Source organism: Nicotiana sylvestris, chromosome 3, assembly GCF_000393655.2.
Source record: "Nicotiana sylvestris chromosome 3, ASM39365v2, whole genome shotgun sequence".
In the NCBI taxonomy this organism is placed as follows: domain Eukaryota; kingdom Viridiplantae; phylum Streptophyta; class Magnoliopsida; order Solanales; family Solanaceae; genus Nicotiana; species Nicotiana sylvestris.
This window is the reverse complement of record NC_091059.1, coordinates 64,605,004-64,619,054: the sequence shown is the minus strand read 5'-3', so window position 1 is coordinate 64,619,054 and position 14,051 is coordinate 64,605,004. Positions and strand designations below refer to the sequence as shown.

Sequence of the window (14,051 nt, the reverse complement as noted above, 5' to 3'; positions counted from 1 at the left end):
TAATAATCTTGCTTACAAGGCCTTCTTTGGGGCGGAAGCCTGACTGAGGGGGAAAAGCGCGATGCCTCCCCCCCTCTTTTTAAGGCCTAGGGGTCTCCGGGTAGAGTTAGAACCTCCGAATATCCTGGCCAGCTGTATGCATACATGATAGTGAAAAAATAACAAGGGAATAAAGTAGTTCTTCCTTACCGCAGGACGCATAGACGACATTTTTAGATTCAGTATGTTTTTATCCTTCCAAGGTATGAGCCCCGATACAACCATCCGTTGTGTCTTATTAGGTTTGGCTGAAGATGTGGTTTGCTTGCCCTTTGATCCTTCCGAGGGTGGGGGCATTGAGGCCGGCGATGCTTCATATGGTAAAGAATTTCCTCTCGTTGTGTATTGCTTTCTGTCGACTTATTTTAGTTTTTCCCTTTGCGAGGGATTCCATAATTTTGGCGAAACGGGGCCGACTCTATCTCCGGGTGGTGTGCCTGCGGTTGTTTAACTAAGACATCCGTGCTTTGTGCCTCCTCCGATGGTATAAAGCTCAACGTCCTGGCCCGAACTCATACGGGTCGTATTAAGAGGATGGTCTTTGTGGCGATTCATCATTAGGAATTCGCCAGTGATTCGGGATACGGGAGTGATTTGGTCCTCCCTATTGTCTTTGGTTCGACATCTTTGTTGTGCGTGATTGGACCACCTAAATTCATGAACACACGTTTTATTTGAAATAGATCAAATGAGGGAGAGGGTTACCAATGCGTTGGTGTGATGCCGAGGCGAAATGTCAATGTCTTTTTCCCTGGATGTGAGGGTGTCCTCCGCAATACTTCCCTGGATCCGTCTTTTCCTGACGGCGAACATTTTCATTTTCCATTTTATGAGTCCACGGAGGATGACACAACTCCTTCATTGTTGTGAAAATAAGTCAAGTCTTGTTCACTTCATCCTTCCCGGTTTCCTTCCTTCCTTGGGGCCGGACTCGATCCTGACCGCTCAATGGTACTCGACCGTGATTTTTGTTGAGTAACGCGGCCGTCGTCCTTCCGATATGGTGTCCATTGTTGATCCTATGGCTGCACACGCCCTGCGGTTTCTGCGCTGGGTTGTGGTTCTTTTGATGGGGTCTTAGACAAATAGGCTTGTGTCGTTCGGCGTCCTTGGTTTCACTTATGGTGATCACGATGTTTGGCATGACAATGCTGAAATCATACTCCACTGGGCGGGGTTCCTCTGCCGGTTGCGCCTCATAAGATCAGGTTCCACTGAAGATTCCCCGAGGACGTTGCCCTCGAACTATTTCCCTACAATTGCGGGGTAGATTGCATCTTTTGGCGTTCCTTTCATTCGTGGTGCACGGATGGTACCTCCATCTGTTGGGCGCTAGTTTCTTTGCTGGGAGCCTACTTGGATATACATGGCCCGTAAAGGCTCCCAAACGGTTGTCCATGGCCTTGATTTGTGGTCGGTGCTGGGTACGGGCATCCGACCAGGTCTCGGCTGGGTATCTGATTAAGCTTTATTTGAAATGACTTGAAGTCATCGGGCATGTTTCGTTCAAATTTTGGGCGAAGGCCCGGGTTGCCCAGTGATCCGAAATCAGGAACGATCTCATTCCTATTATCAAGGAATGATGTGTGACCTTCCGTGGTGTTTCACTCTATCTTTGTTTGGCTTCAGACGTGTCAGGCTCTTCCGTTACTGCTTCGATGACATCGGTATGTGCTGCTACGGAGGGATTTGCTGATATGGTAAGCGAGTTTGTGAAGTCAGGCGCTATGCTGCAGTGCCACATCATGGTTCCTCTCGAGAGTGTTTCCCTAAAAAATTTCAATGGGACGGGCTCGAACTCATCATATTGAAGGTCGCTGCTGTTTTCAGCACATGTGTAAGCGGTGGTGTACTCATCAGGATCCTAGGCCCTGTCGCACCTAGGGAGTTCCGGCGTTCCATTTTTTTGTGAAGCGGGTTCCGGGACCACTTCCCCGGGAGATAACTGTTGCATGAGCCTCTACGAACCTGACTCGATTCTCTTGGAGAGATCCTCCAGCGTCTTTATTATGGCGGGGTCTGTTATCGATCCATTGTTGCTTGATCTTTTAGGTACTCGTTCAGTGCAGGGAGCTGTTTCCGACGCTACTGTGCTGGGGATCCCCGGATGGCTCTGCAACTGAGCGATAGCCAACTGTTGTGCCTACAACATTGGAAAAATATCATTAAGGCTAACTTCATGTGTTTCCCCAGCCGGGGTTTGTTGGGCTTCCTATTGGTCGGTACGTTGAATGCTCCTGTCTGTGTGAGAAGTTTTGTCTACTTGCTATGCATCCTGTGAATCTACGTCTGCTAGAATCGTTCCGGGCGTTTTATCGGGATTCTGTAGTGGTGCACCGACGGCCGAGACAACCACACCATTTTCCCGTGATTTTCAAGGTTGTCTTTCTCGATTCCATTTATTGAGCCAGATATTTTGACCTGAAATCAAAGGATCTTGGAGAAGAAAAAGTGCAAAAGATAATGTGCATTTGTGCAACGAAACTAGCAAGAAAATAATCATTATTATTTTTATCCCCACGGTGGGCGTCAAACTGTTTATCGCGAAAATGGTAACAATAATGAAATTTGTAAATGAGATTCTAAAAATACATGATCTATTCCCGAGCTAGTTGTTAGAGCAGTTGATGCTAATAATATGGAGTTTAAAGATTAAATATGAGCTAAAACGAGATAATAATCGAACCGAAGGGCCTGCTGCCCGAATACTGGTTTGGTCAATGAGGAACCTCGAGGTCGGCGTCAGGGTCAAGCTCGAACTATCGGGGATAGTCGAGTATGCGATAACAGTTGAAGATATAATTAAACAAGTCTCTTTATGACCATTATTAAGGTATATGGTGAAGAACAAGTAAAAAAGCAATGGATGTCGAGGCGACCTCGGGCCAGCGACAACGAACAAGTTAGAAAGAAAAGAGAGAGAGAGAGAGAGAGATATTATTGCACTTATGGAGAAATGGAGTAACATCAGTCCATTACAAGGTAGGATGAATACCATTTATGTAAGAGGGGAACTCGGCTGCAAGTACGTGGAGATTAATTACAGAGTAGGGAGATGGGATGGCTTGACGCGATGCCTCATCATAGGCTCTAGATAGGTCGTCCCTGTCAGACTTAGCTGAGTGCCTTGGGAAATTCCCACTCTGTCCTGGCTTTGATCTTCATTTTCTTTGAGTCGGGCCTCGACGAGCCCTAAGGTCGGGAACTTGGTCATGGCTTCCCATCCTCGGGGTGTTCTTCCGAAATGACTTGACAGCAAGAAATCAAGTCCTCTGATTTTGCCGCGTACAAACCAGCCCAACACCTCTTTATAAATTAGCCCAAAACTTTAGGCCCAAATAATTTACCTACCCGACCCAATTCTTAGACAATCCTGGCCGTTGATTATTTTTTATCCATGGTCCAGGATTTTCCTAAAATAATTAAACTAACCAAACCCCCCTCTAACCCTAATCATTTACCCCTTCCCCCGTCGTCATTCTTCCCCTTTCTCCCTCAAACGCTCTCTAGCAAAACCCTAATTTCCCTACCACCGACTCCTACCGGCTATGGTCTATCCGTCTCCTAGATCCTTGAGGGGATTTCAAGGGACCTAGGCAGGTCTGTTTTGCACCTTCGGTTTCTTGCCTGTTTCAGGCTATTTTCCCGGCCTTCAGTAAGAATCTTTCTTATTTTGTTATGAATGCATGGTTTTCTAAGCTTACGTTCTTATCTCTGTTGAACATTCTAAAAACCCTAATTTTTTGGTCTCCGATCTTCTCAGATCTGAGACAAATCGAACATATTTCACATGTTTTCCTTGAATGCTTTCTACTTTTTAACTGATTTCCCATTTTTCCTAAACTAGGGTTTACTATAAGTTATTTTCTCAAAGGGTTTCTAATTTTTAATCCTTAATAGTTAGTTCTTATGTGTTCTCGACTTATTTATGCTAAAGATGCTTAAGCCCTAGTCGATTTATGTGAAAACCCTAATTTTCTGATGCTTTGCTTCGATTATGAGTTTTTCCATGTTACCCAATGCATTGTTTCATTCTGTGTTTTTACATACGTGTTTTTCCTTAGTCAGATTCATTTACCCTAAGTAATCCCTATTAGGGTTTCATAATTATTTTTTTCGTCTAATATCTCTATGTTTATGGAATTTTAGTTATCTTATCTTCTATTTGTGGAAGTTGGTATCTTTCCAAAAATCAGTATCACTTTGAAATTCTGATTTAGTGAATCTCGATTATTTCTCTCTTTATGACCTTAATTGGTGTTCTTACCTTATTTAATTGCCTATAATATTTACTAATTCCTTATGTGAATATTTTCTTAATTAGACTCCTAATTATTCACCCTTTGTTTATGTCTTATTTGAATTTCTATCCTTAATATTTCCTATCCTTATCGTTGGTTAATTACCCTTAATTAATGGAAGACTATACTGATTTTCTTCGTGTAATTGATTCTGTGATCCTCTCTTGATTGATTGAAGTTGGTACTGTTACCTTATTTGCCCTACCTTTGAACTACTATATAAACTCCTCTATTTTACTTCTTAACACATGAACATTAGTTAAAAAAAACACACACTTACACTCAAAACTCTCCTTTCTTTCTCTATTACCTGTGATAATCACTGATCTAGCTGGCTGTAAGCCAAGGCTAGATATTGAACTGCACTTGCTTTACATTTTGTGCTCTCTTCATTACTGCACGTTTAAGTTCTGTTTTGTTCAATGTATGATTAGCATGTCTACACTTCACTTAGTTGTCTGATACTTGACAAGCCTATTTGTCAACATCTGTTTAAACCCTTAACTATGTGATCATGTTGGTTATTTGATGTATGTGATTGACCATGCCTGTATACTTAATCTTGTTTAAGACATGTCGTGCTCTCTACATTACATATGTGATCTATGTGTTAATAGTTTACTGTCCATGACTAACCTGCTAAGTCTCTAAGATCCTAAGTTTTTTATGCAGTTGTTGTTTGTATGTTTCCTCTATACCATGTCCATGTACCCCCCAATGTGACTCCTATATGTTCCCAACCCCTGTCATCCATGTGTGCCATTGGTTTGTTGGATGTTTATGTACCCTATTACTGATTGACTATGTGCTTGCTCTCTTCAGAACAGATTTCAAAAAATATGTTCTTACTGTTCTCTTAAATGGTTTTCACTCTTAGCCTTCTCTTACAACTAATTTCTATCTCAAAATCTTTTACTCCTAAAGTTATCTCTACACTGTTTTTTCACAAAGTCTTTCAAAACTGTGTCAAGCACTCTTACTTTAATCTTAGGTCAATAGGTTCTGTCCCTCCAATGTGTGTACTGCCTAGGAATCCTATGAGATTCCTCCGAACTGTCATGACCCAAACCGATGGGCCGCGACGGGTGCCTGAGTCCTACCTAACAAACACCCCCTAAGAATGCGTCTAAGATATGAACCTGAATAACATTTGCTGAATTTAAAAAATAACATACATGAAGGAGACCTGCCAACAAGGCAGATGTGCGTATACATGCAGAATACGGTGGGCGAGCCGGCAAGGCTGCTATAGACAACTATACATCCAAAACTGAAAGCCGACAAGGCCACATACAGCCCAACTAGACACACTGTCTACAAACCTCTAATGGAATTAAACATAACTGTACAAAGACGGGACTGAGCCACGTCATACCCATATATATATAAACATATCGTACCAAAATCAAAAGTAGCTCCGGATCAAGTAGAGCACGCCAACTCTTACCGATCAGGGATCCTAAAAAGAGGGACCGTCAGCTTGCCTACCTGCACCTGCGGGCATAAAACACAGGCCCCGCAAAATAGGTCGTAAGTACAAAAAATGTACTGAGTATTTAAGGCATGAAAATTTGTACGTAAAAGACATAGATGAAACATGGAATATAGAAACATGTCTTTAAATCTGAATAACTTTGTAAATTCTAAAACATTTATAATGTCATGCACGTGCGTATAAATGCCATCCCACACATAGGTATGGGTGTACATTATATCATCAAGCCATTGAAGGCATCCCATTATATTGTCTCGGCCATTGTGGACAATATCATCAACATATACCAGCTGATCAGGTTGTGGTGCGTATATAACTCCGTAACATTTTCCCATATCCCATATACATATATTTACATATATACGTGTATATAACGCCATCTGGTCATGGGTCAATGCACATGCATAAATGGGTGAAATGCATGAAAAATATTTTAAAATCTCAATATTCCTTCCGGATAAACTTTTTTTCAACTGCGTATTATTCTGATACCCATGAATAGATGATAATAATAATTCTCATGGGGAACCAAGAATATAGACACTCTTAGCCTCTCTATGAATAGAATAATTTATGGAAACTATGCGTTTGCTCGTTTATTCAGTATAATTTGGACCATGCCAAAAGAAAGAAGGGATGTCCTTAACATACCTGGAGTAGGAAAACTCCGTATAATATTCTTGGTGAAGATTGCACCGTACTCTTCTAGAACCGCAAAATTCTACGTTGCTACTATTTCAACAAATTCTCGTTGGAAAATTTGCTTATGTTTCTAACGTTTTTGAAGAAGATCAAAGTGAGTTATTTACCTTCTGTTTGTAATGTTTCTTGTGGACCAAAGACAGAACCTTTTGAAGCTTTTGAACTAGGAAGGTTTTTTTATCCTTGAAGTATCGTGTTTTGGGATTTTTCACATTTTTTTGGGTTCTGTTTTTTGTCCAAAATGAAAATGTATCAAGACTTATCATAAGTCTTGTTTTGGTCACATTAAATTCTCATTTATCCTTAGGTAGCCACATAGGCATAAATGGCTACTCAGTCATTCTTTGTTTTGTGGCTTCTTGCCACGTGTTATATAATTTATTAATTTCTATCCACTTATTAGTTAACTGGGTAATGTCTCGTTAACCGGTAATTAACCAATTACCCGTATAATTTAAAAATTATCATAAATTACTTAAAATTCTACTTATTTTTAATATACTTTATACATTATATTATCGTGGTCATATGGTACCTTGCATGGTACTAGTTCATAATTATCAGGTATTATCGCTCGACCCGTATTTTATCTCAAATTTTCCACTTTCAACGAAATTTGTTTTCTTTAATTCGTGTACCACATTAGCCTTCATGACACTTCTTTATTGCTTGTTATAAATAGCGTAAATGCGTTGATGTCAATATGATCTCATCCCCGAGTCTACATCAATTAACTGAAGACAAAACTTTTAACGTATGACTACGCGAGATGTAACACGAACTTTGGCACACTGGGGCTGACCCTTCCACACTACACATAATCAGTTCCTATTTTGTGAAAAGTCTTGGTGTGACCACTACCCATTATCCTTGAGGTCCTTAGGAAACTCTGACACACCTGGACACAAATTGGCTATGAGATTTCTAGGCATTTGAGACTATATTGAAGACCTGGTACTCCCAGGTTTATTTTGGGCCTGCTTCAGACTCCCTATAGTTCAGCTTACATCTCATTTATGTAATTTATGCAATCATGGTCTATAAAAATCCTTTGTAAATATATATTGGGGTAAATAGTGAAAAGGGAGGGTATCTATAGAATCCTATGGGGTAAAGCTAGGTGGAAATCATGCTTTGGGATTTACATTATGCAAATCTGCTATAGAAATCATGTTTTAAGCTTGTGTGATGCACTAGAAATCATGTTTTAGGATTTCTATGTTTATTTGCATTTAAACCATGCTAAATTTGTGCATTAGACATCCTGTTTTAGGGTATTCACGTTTACTGCTTTGCAAACTAGAAGCATGTGGTAGATCCCTACTCTATTTCTGATTCTGTATAATTCATGATCATTTGGAAATCTTGCCAATAGTTCATTAAAACTGCTCAATAAATAACCTTCTCCATGTGCATCAAAAATCATATTTTAGGACTATACGTGCATTTGCCTCATGTATCTCAAATAAATAGACTAAAATAGTTTCACGCATTGGTATCATGTTCCAGTATCAATCTATATAAAATCACTTATTATAACCTTCATCACTTAGATCAGCCTGCCTATAGGTTGAAATAACTTCAAGTTGTTTAAACAGCTTCTATCACTATGGTTGTATATAGCCCCACGCCTAGGCAAGCCTTAGGTAATTGATGTCCTTGTAAAAGCTGAGAAATTGTGCTCTGATTATTTATAAAATTGCTCAAGTTTAATAGGTTTTAAAATCAGCATGCAACCTGATTAGGGTTATGTCATTTCGCCCTTAAAAAACAATGTTGCATATTCTGTATTTTGATGCTCACCTAGATACCCTGTTCTTCGATTGCTCTGAAATTACCTAAAATCTATGTTTGAGACGTGTTGCTTATTTGTCTATATATGTGGAGGTGAACATGATCCCTTTATCTGCTTCCCTAATTGACAGTCCTATGTGTTATTTGTTGTCACCTAGATTTTTGACTTTTAAACACCTCAGGATTGTCTAGAACTGCCTAAGTCTAGAGGTCCTAAACTTCTTCGGGACCATAAGGAAGGGATGGGTAAAGCACGCTTAGAGTTCGTTAATTAAACTCGCTTATATAACCACTAAGGGGAGGGTAATAGGTAGTAAAAGGATATGATGACCTGCGCGCTAATGTCACGTATAGCCTCTCTAATTGAGGAGGATTACTAGGCATTGCACAGATTGATCCTATAGGCTAATCAACTTAGGACTTCCCTTTCCCTAAATCACATACGTGTACTCAGATCTCCTAAACTTCATTGGTTTATGTATTCTCGGACTGTTTAAACCTCTTTAATTTACGCTTATCTTTCTTGATAGTATATGTATTTAGACTATATAAACTACCTTTATTTGCAAATATGTGCTGAGATCACTTACTTGTTAAATGACTAATTCACATAGTTTAAGTTCTTCCGGGACCCACCGTTGTGGACCGCGAGGGATGCCTAACACCTTCTCCTCAAGGTTATTTCAAGCTCTTACCTAATCTCTGGCAATGCAAACTGGTTACATGAGTTAATTGCTCTAGGTGCCCTAACGCACCTTAATCCGTTAGGTGGTAACTCTTCAAATACTCAATTCCCAAAAGGAAACGAGTTGTTCCCAAATGAATGTCGAAACCCGGACTCCGAGAAGTAAAAATGGGGCGCAACAGTGTAGTTTACAGAAGACTCAATTTTTGAGCGCCAAATCCAGCGCCCCACGCTGCCTTGGACGCTCGAGGCATGATATTGCCCTATTCTGACTAGGACTGGGGTATTTTGACCCCTAGACGCCCCAACTAATATAAAGGCCAACCAAAACCTATTTTTAAGGGAGGAACATGACTTTGATAGGAGAAAAAAAGGGCACAACACTCGGGAGCACGGATTTGATCAATTCTTCTATCCTTTTTCTAGTACTCATTAATTTTATGTTTGAAAAATATATTTTTCATGATTGTATGAACATGAGTAGATAAGAACCATATTATTCTTGGGTCATGGGTGAAATATAAATGTTGATGTTTGAAGTTTAATTTTACAAAGTTGATTTTATCATATTGGGTTGTTTATTTAATTCTATTTTTAATTATTTTGCTGAGTAGCTAACAGTGAAATACTATCTATGAATCTAGAATTTAACTCGAAAGTGGGAACTCTAAATTGCATATAGAATTAAATAGAGCAAGTTCTTGAACCTAGGCATCGGGGAACAGATTCGCAATTAGGATAGACACATACTTAATTGCCTTGCTTGGTTGAAATACAGGAATTGTAAATGCATTATTGTCAATCTTAATTCCATAGACATATAGGCATTAAGTTAACTTAAATAGGTGAGTAAGGACTCGTTAGATTCTTATGAGTAATATTAACCCTGCCAATCAACAATCCAGATAAATCAATTAATCATTTTAAGCCAAGAATGCAACACGATTATTAGCTAACCTGTGACCCTGGAATATTCTCTCATACTGATTGTTAATTGAAATTATTTATTTGTTTTTGTTGATTTCTAGCTAATTCATTGCTTGATTATTTTAGGTAGTAAATTAGTCACTTCTATATCTTGTGAGAAATCTTTCAAATCGATAAGTTAATTGAGTTTGGATAAGTCAAAAGTTAATCATAAGTCTTCGTGGGAATGATACTCTACTCACTAATTTATTATTTGATGACCGCGTACACTTGCGTAAGTGTTTTTTGTCGCAAAAGGCTTATAGCGTCGTTGCGGGAGACTTAGAAATTAGCAACTTGACTGAGTTAAGCTTTTATTAGTTATTTGTTCAAGTTTATATTTTCAGTTTGCCTTCTTTGTGTTAACGCGAGCTCTTCTCTTTAATGCGGAGGAGTAGGAGCACAAAAAATTTCTTTCCTCTTGATCCTGAAATTGAACTAACACTTCGCAGAGTGAGGAGGGAAGCCGAAGCTAGAACTAGAATAGAAGGAGAGTTGGACATTGTAGTTCAGCCATAGCCAACAAAGATGGAAGGTAATGAAGAGTGTGCGGTGATAGAAGCCACAAAGCCCAATCTTGCTAATATGACTCAGGCTATTGGGAAGCCTGAGATCACAAGGAATTTTGAACTCAAACAATATCACAGGGCAATATGTGGGTCTATCTCATGAAGACCCATAGAGGCACATTGAGAATTTCTTAGAAATTACAGACACTTACAATTATTTGAATGTTTTTGAGGACTATGTCAGGCTGACACTATCTCCCTTTTCACTGTTGGGGGAAGCTAAGGAATGGTTGCAAAAGGAGCCTACGAACTCAATCCACACTTGGGATGATCTAGCAAGGAAATTCTTAATCAAGTTTTTTCCCACTAAGAAGACAAAGTCATTGAGGAGTCAGATTCTTGGGTTTGAATAATGGGATGTCGAGACACTTCATCAAGCTTGGGAAAGATACAAGAAGCTACACAGAGCCTGCCCACATCATTGTCAGACTGATGAGGTATTGGGTCACACTTTTGTTGATGGGCTAGATGAGGCATCAAAGATGAATCTTGATTCACCTTGTGAGAGTAGTTGCATGGCGAGACCGTACAATGAAATACAACTCTTGCTAAATAACTTTACTACTAATGATCATAATTGGCAAGGAGATGGGGATTCACGAAGGGCAATTAAACAGAAAGCAGCCGGGTTGATTGAGCTTGATGACTTTTCAGCCATGAGAGCCGATATAGCAAAATTTGCAAATCAGATGAATAGAATGACAATGCAAAAAACACAACCGATGCAACATGTAGAACAAATGTCTATTTGCTGCGAACTATGTGGTGACAGTGATATGAGTGACATGTGCCCCACGAATCCTGAATCTATATACTATGTGAGGCAACAGAGCAGAGGTCCAATGATCAACAGGAACAATATGAGAACACTTACAACACAAATTGGAAGAATCATCCCAACTTTTCATGGGGGTGGAAATCAACCGAATCAGAATCATTATAGACCACAAGGAAATTTCAATAAACCTCATAATCTACCTCAACAGGTAGAAGAGACTACGAATGATTTGTTGAAGAAGTTGTTGCTTGACAATCAACAACTCAGTACTGATTTCGGAAATCTTGAGAGGCAAATGGGGAAGTTAGCAACAAATCAATATACTAGACCTGCAGGCACTCTCCCCAGTGATATAGATAAGAACTCTGAAGTTAATGCAGTTACACTCAGAAACATGAGAGAACTAGAGAAAGTGCCAAAGAAGAGAAAAGACAAACATATACCTGAGGGGGAGTTGATTCCTAAGGCAACACACAAATCAAAGAAAATGATGCAATTTCAGAGCCAGTGGAGGCTACAAGGCCACCACCACTTTCCCCCCAGATATTGCAGAAAAAGAATGTTGATCGCATGTTCAGCAAATTTCTCTCTATGTTGAGCCAGGTTCAATTGAAGATTCCATTGGTGGATGTACTTTGTGAAATTCCAAAGTATGCTAAGTACTTAAAAGAAATAGTGTCTCACAAAAGGAGATTGACTGAATTCGAGACAGTCGCACTTACTGAGGAATGCACTTCAAGAGTCCAAAACAAGCTTCCTCAAAAGCTCAAGGATCCTAGTAGCTTCACCATCCCTGTACGAATTGGTAATATTGATGTGGGTTGTGCACTTTGTGATTTGGGGGTAAGCATAAATCTGATGCCCTTGTCCTTGTTCAAGCAATTGGGTCTGGGAGCTCCAAGACCAACTACTGTGATAATCTGGTTGACAGGTCTATAGCACACCCTAAGGGGGTTATTGGAGATTTGTTGTTGCAAATTGGGAAATTCATCTTTCTTGTGGACTTCATTATCCTAGATTATGAGGCTAATGAACTGGTTCCAATCATTGTGGGACGACCTCTCTTGGTGACTGGTGATGAAATTATTAAAGTGAGAGATGGAAAAATGATATTGAAAGTGGATAACGAGGAATTAGTCTTTAATGTTTACAAAGCAATTCAACTTCCCTGCTACTATGAAGAGCTCTCGATAATATCTGTTGTGGAAGTGGATGAGCAACTTCTTGACATGAGTGTAGATCTAGATGATTCTCTAGAGAAAGCACTTATCTTGTTCGATATCTTGGAGATTGATGATGAGGTTGAGGAGATGATGCATATTCTAGATGCATTTTGTTCCTACATGCAGGGGATACACCCCTTTGAGCCCATGAATAGGCCAAGTGGGCCTCCTCCAACGCCGTCAATTGAGGAACCTCCAAAATTGGAGCTTAAACCCCTGCCCCTCACCTTCAATATGCTTATTTTGGCAGTTTTGACACTTTACCTGTTATTATTTCTTCTGACTTGTCTAAATTGCAGGAAGAAAAGCTGTTGAGAGTGCTATGTGAGCACACGCGAGAATTTGGGTGGACGATGTCTGATATTAGGGGAATTAGTCCAGCTCTTCGCATGCATAAAGTCCTCATATAGGACGGACACAAGCCAAGTGTAGAGCAACAATGCCGACTAAGTGGCTTGATGCAAGTATTGTATTTCCAATCTCTGATAGCAAATATGTAAGCCCCGTCCAATGTGTACCTACAAAAGGGGGGATGACTGTAGTGGTTAATGAAAATAATAACTTGATTCCCACATGAACTATCACTGGGTGGAGAATTTGCATAGATTATAGAAAATTGAACAATGCCACCCGCAATGACCATTTTCCCCTCCCCTTTATTGACCAAATGCTTGATCGATTAGCTAGCCAGGAATACTACTATTTCTTAGATGGTTATTCGGGGTATAATCGGATTGTTATAGCCCCATAGGACCAAAAAAAATCATATTTACGTGTTCCTATGGCACATATGCATTCAAGAGAGTGCCCTTTGGTATCTGTAATCCACTTGCGACTTTTCAAAGGTGTATGATGGCTATTTTTACTAACATGGTTGAATGATTTGTAGAAGTATTCATGGATGATTTTTCTGTGTTTGGATGCTCTTTTGATAATTGTTTAATGAATCTTGATAAAGTGCTTGCTAGGTGTGAAGAGACAAACCTGGTGCTAAACTGGGAAAAGTGTCATTCCATGGTACGTGAAGGTATAGTCCTGGGACACAAGGTGTCCAAAAACGGTTTGCAGATGGACAAAGTGAAGGTTGAGGTGATTGAAAAATTGCCCCCACCGACATCCGTCAAAGGCATTCGCAGTTTCTTGGGCCATGCAGGTTTTTATTTTCATTTCGTTAAAGATTTTTTGAAAATTTCTTCTCCTTTGTGCAGACTTCTTGAGAAAGATGTCCCTTTCAAGTTTGATGATGCATGTCTGAAGGAATTTCAAGAACTGAAAGGAAAGCTAGTGACTGCACCAATTATCATTGCTCCAAATTGGGAGCAGCCATTTGAGTTGATGTGCGATGCGATTGACATAGCAATTAGAGCTGTTTTGGGGCAAAGGAGAAATAAAATCATTCATTCCATTTAATATGAGAGAAAAACTTTGAATCCAACCTAGATGAACTACATAGTTACTGAAAAAGAGTTGCTTGAAGTAGTGTGGGCGTTTGACAAGTT

General features: G+C 39.7%; 1 protein-coding gene across 1 annotated transcript; it reads left to right on the top strand.

Moving 5' to 3' along the window:
- Positions 1-10,510: 10,510 nt before the first annotated feature.
- On the top strand, positions 10,511-12,962 carry LOC104236653 (uncharacterized). The gene is made up of 5 exons (XM_009790623.2): positions 10,511-10,630; positions 10,980-11,795; positions 11,933-12,260; positions 12,347-12,801; positions 12,852-12,962. Exons 1-5 carry the CDS (start codon positions 10,511-10,513, stop codon positions 12,960-12,962), a joined length of 1,830 nt encoding a protein of 609 aa, XP_009788925.2.
- Positions 12,963-14,051: the final 1,089 nt, after the last annotated feature.

Bases quoted from the DNA above. Each gene is read 5' to 3' on its own strand.
- LOC104236653 (XM_009790623.2), top strand. From the start codon at position 10,511: ATGGAAGGTAATGAAGAGTGTGCGGTGATAGAAGCCACAAAGCCCAAT. The intron at 10,631-10,979 runs GCAATATGTGGG...CATCATTGTCAG, and splicing joins AACTCAAACAATATCACAGG to ACTGATGAGGTATTGGGTCA. The intron at 11,796-11,932 runs GCAACACACAAA...ATGTTGAGCCAG, and splicing joins AGGGGGAGTTGATTCCTAAG to GTTCAATTGAAGATTCCATT.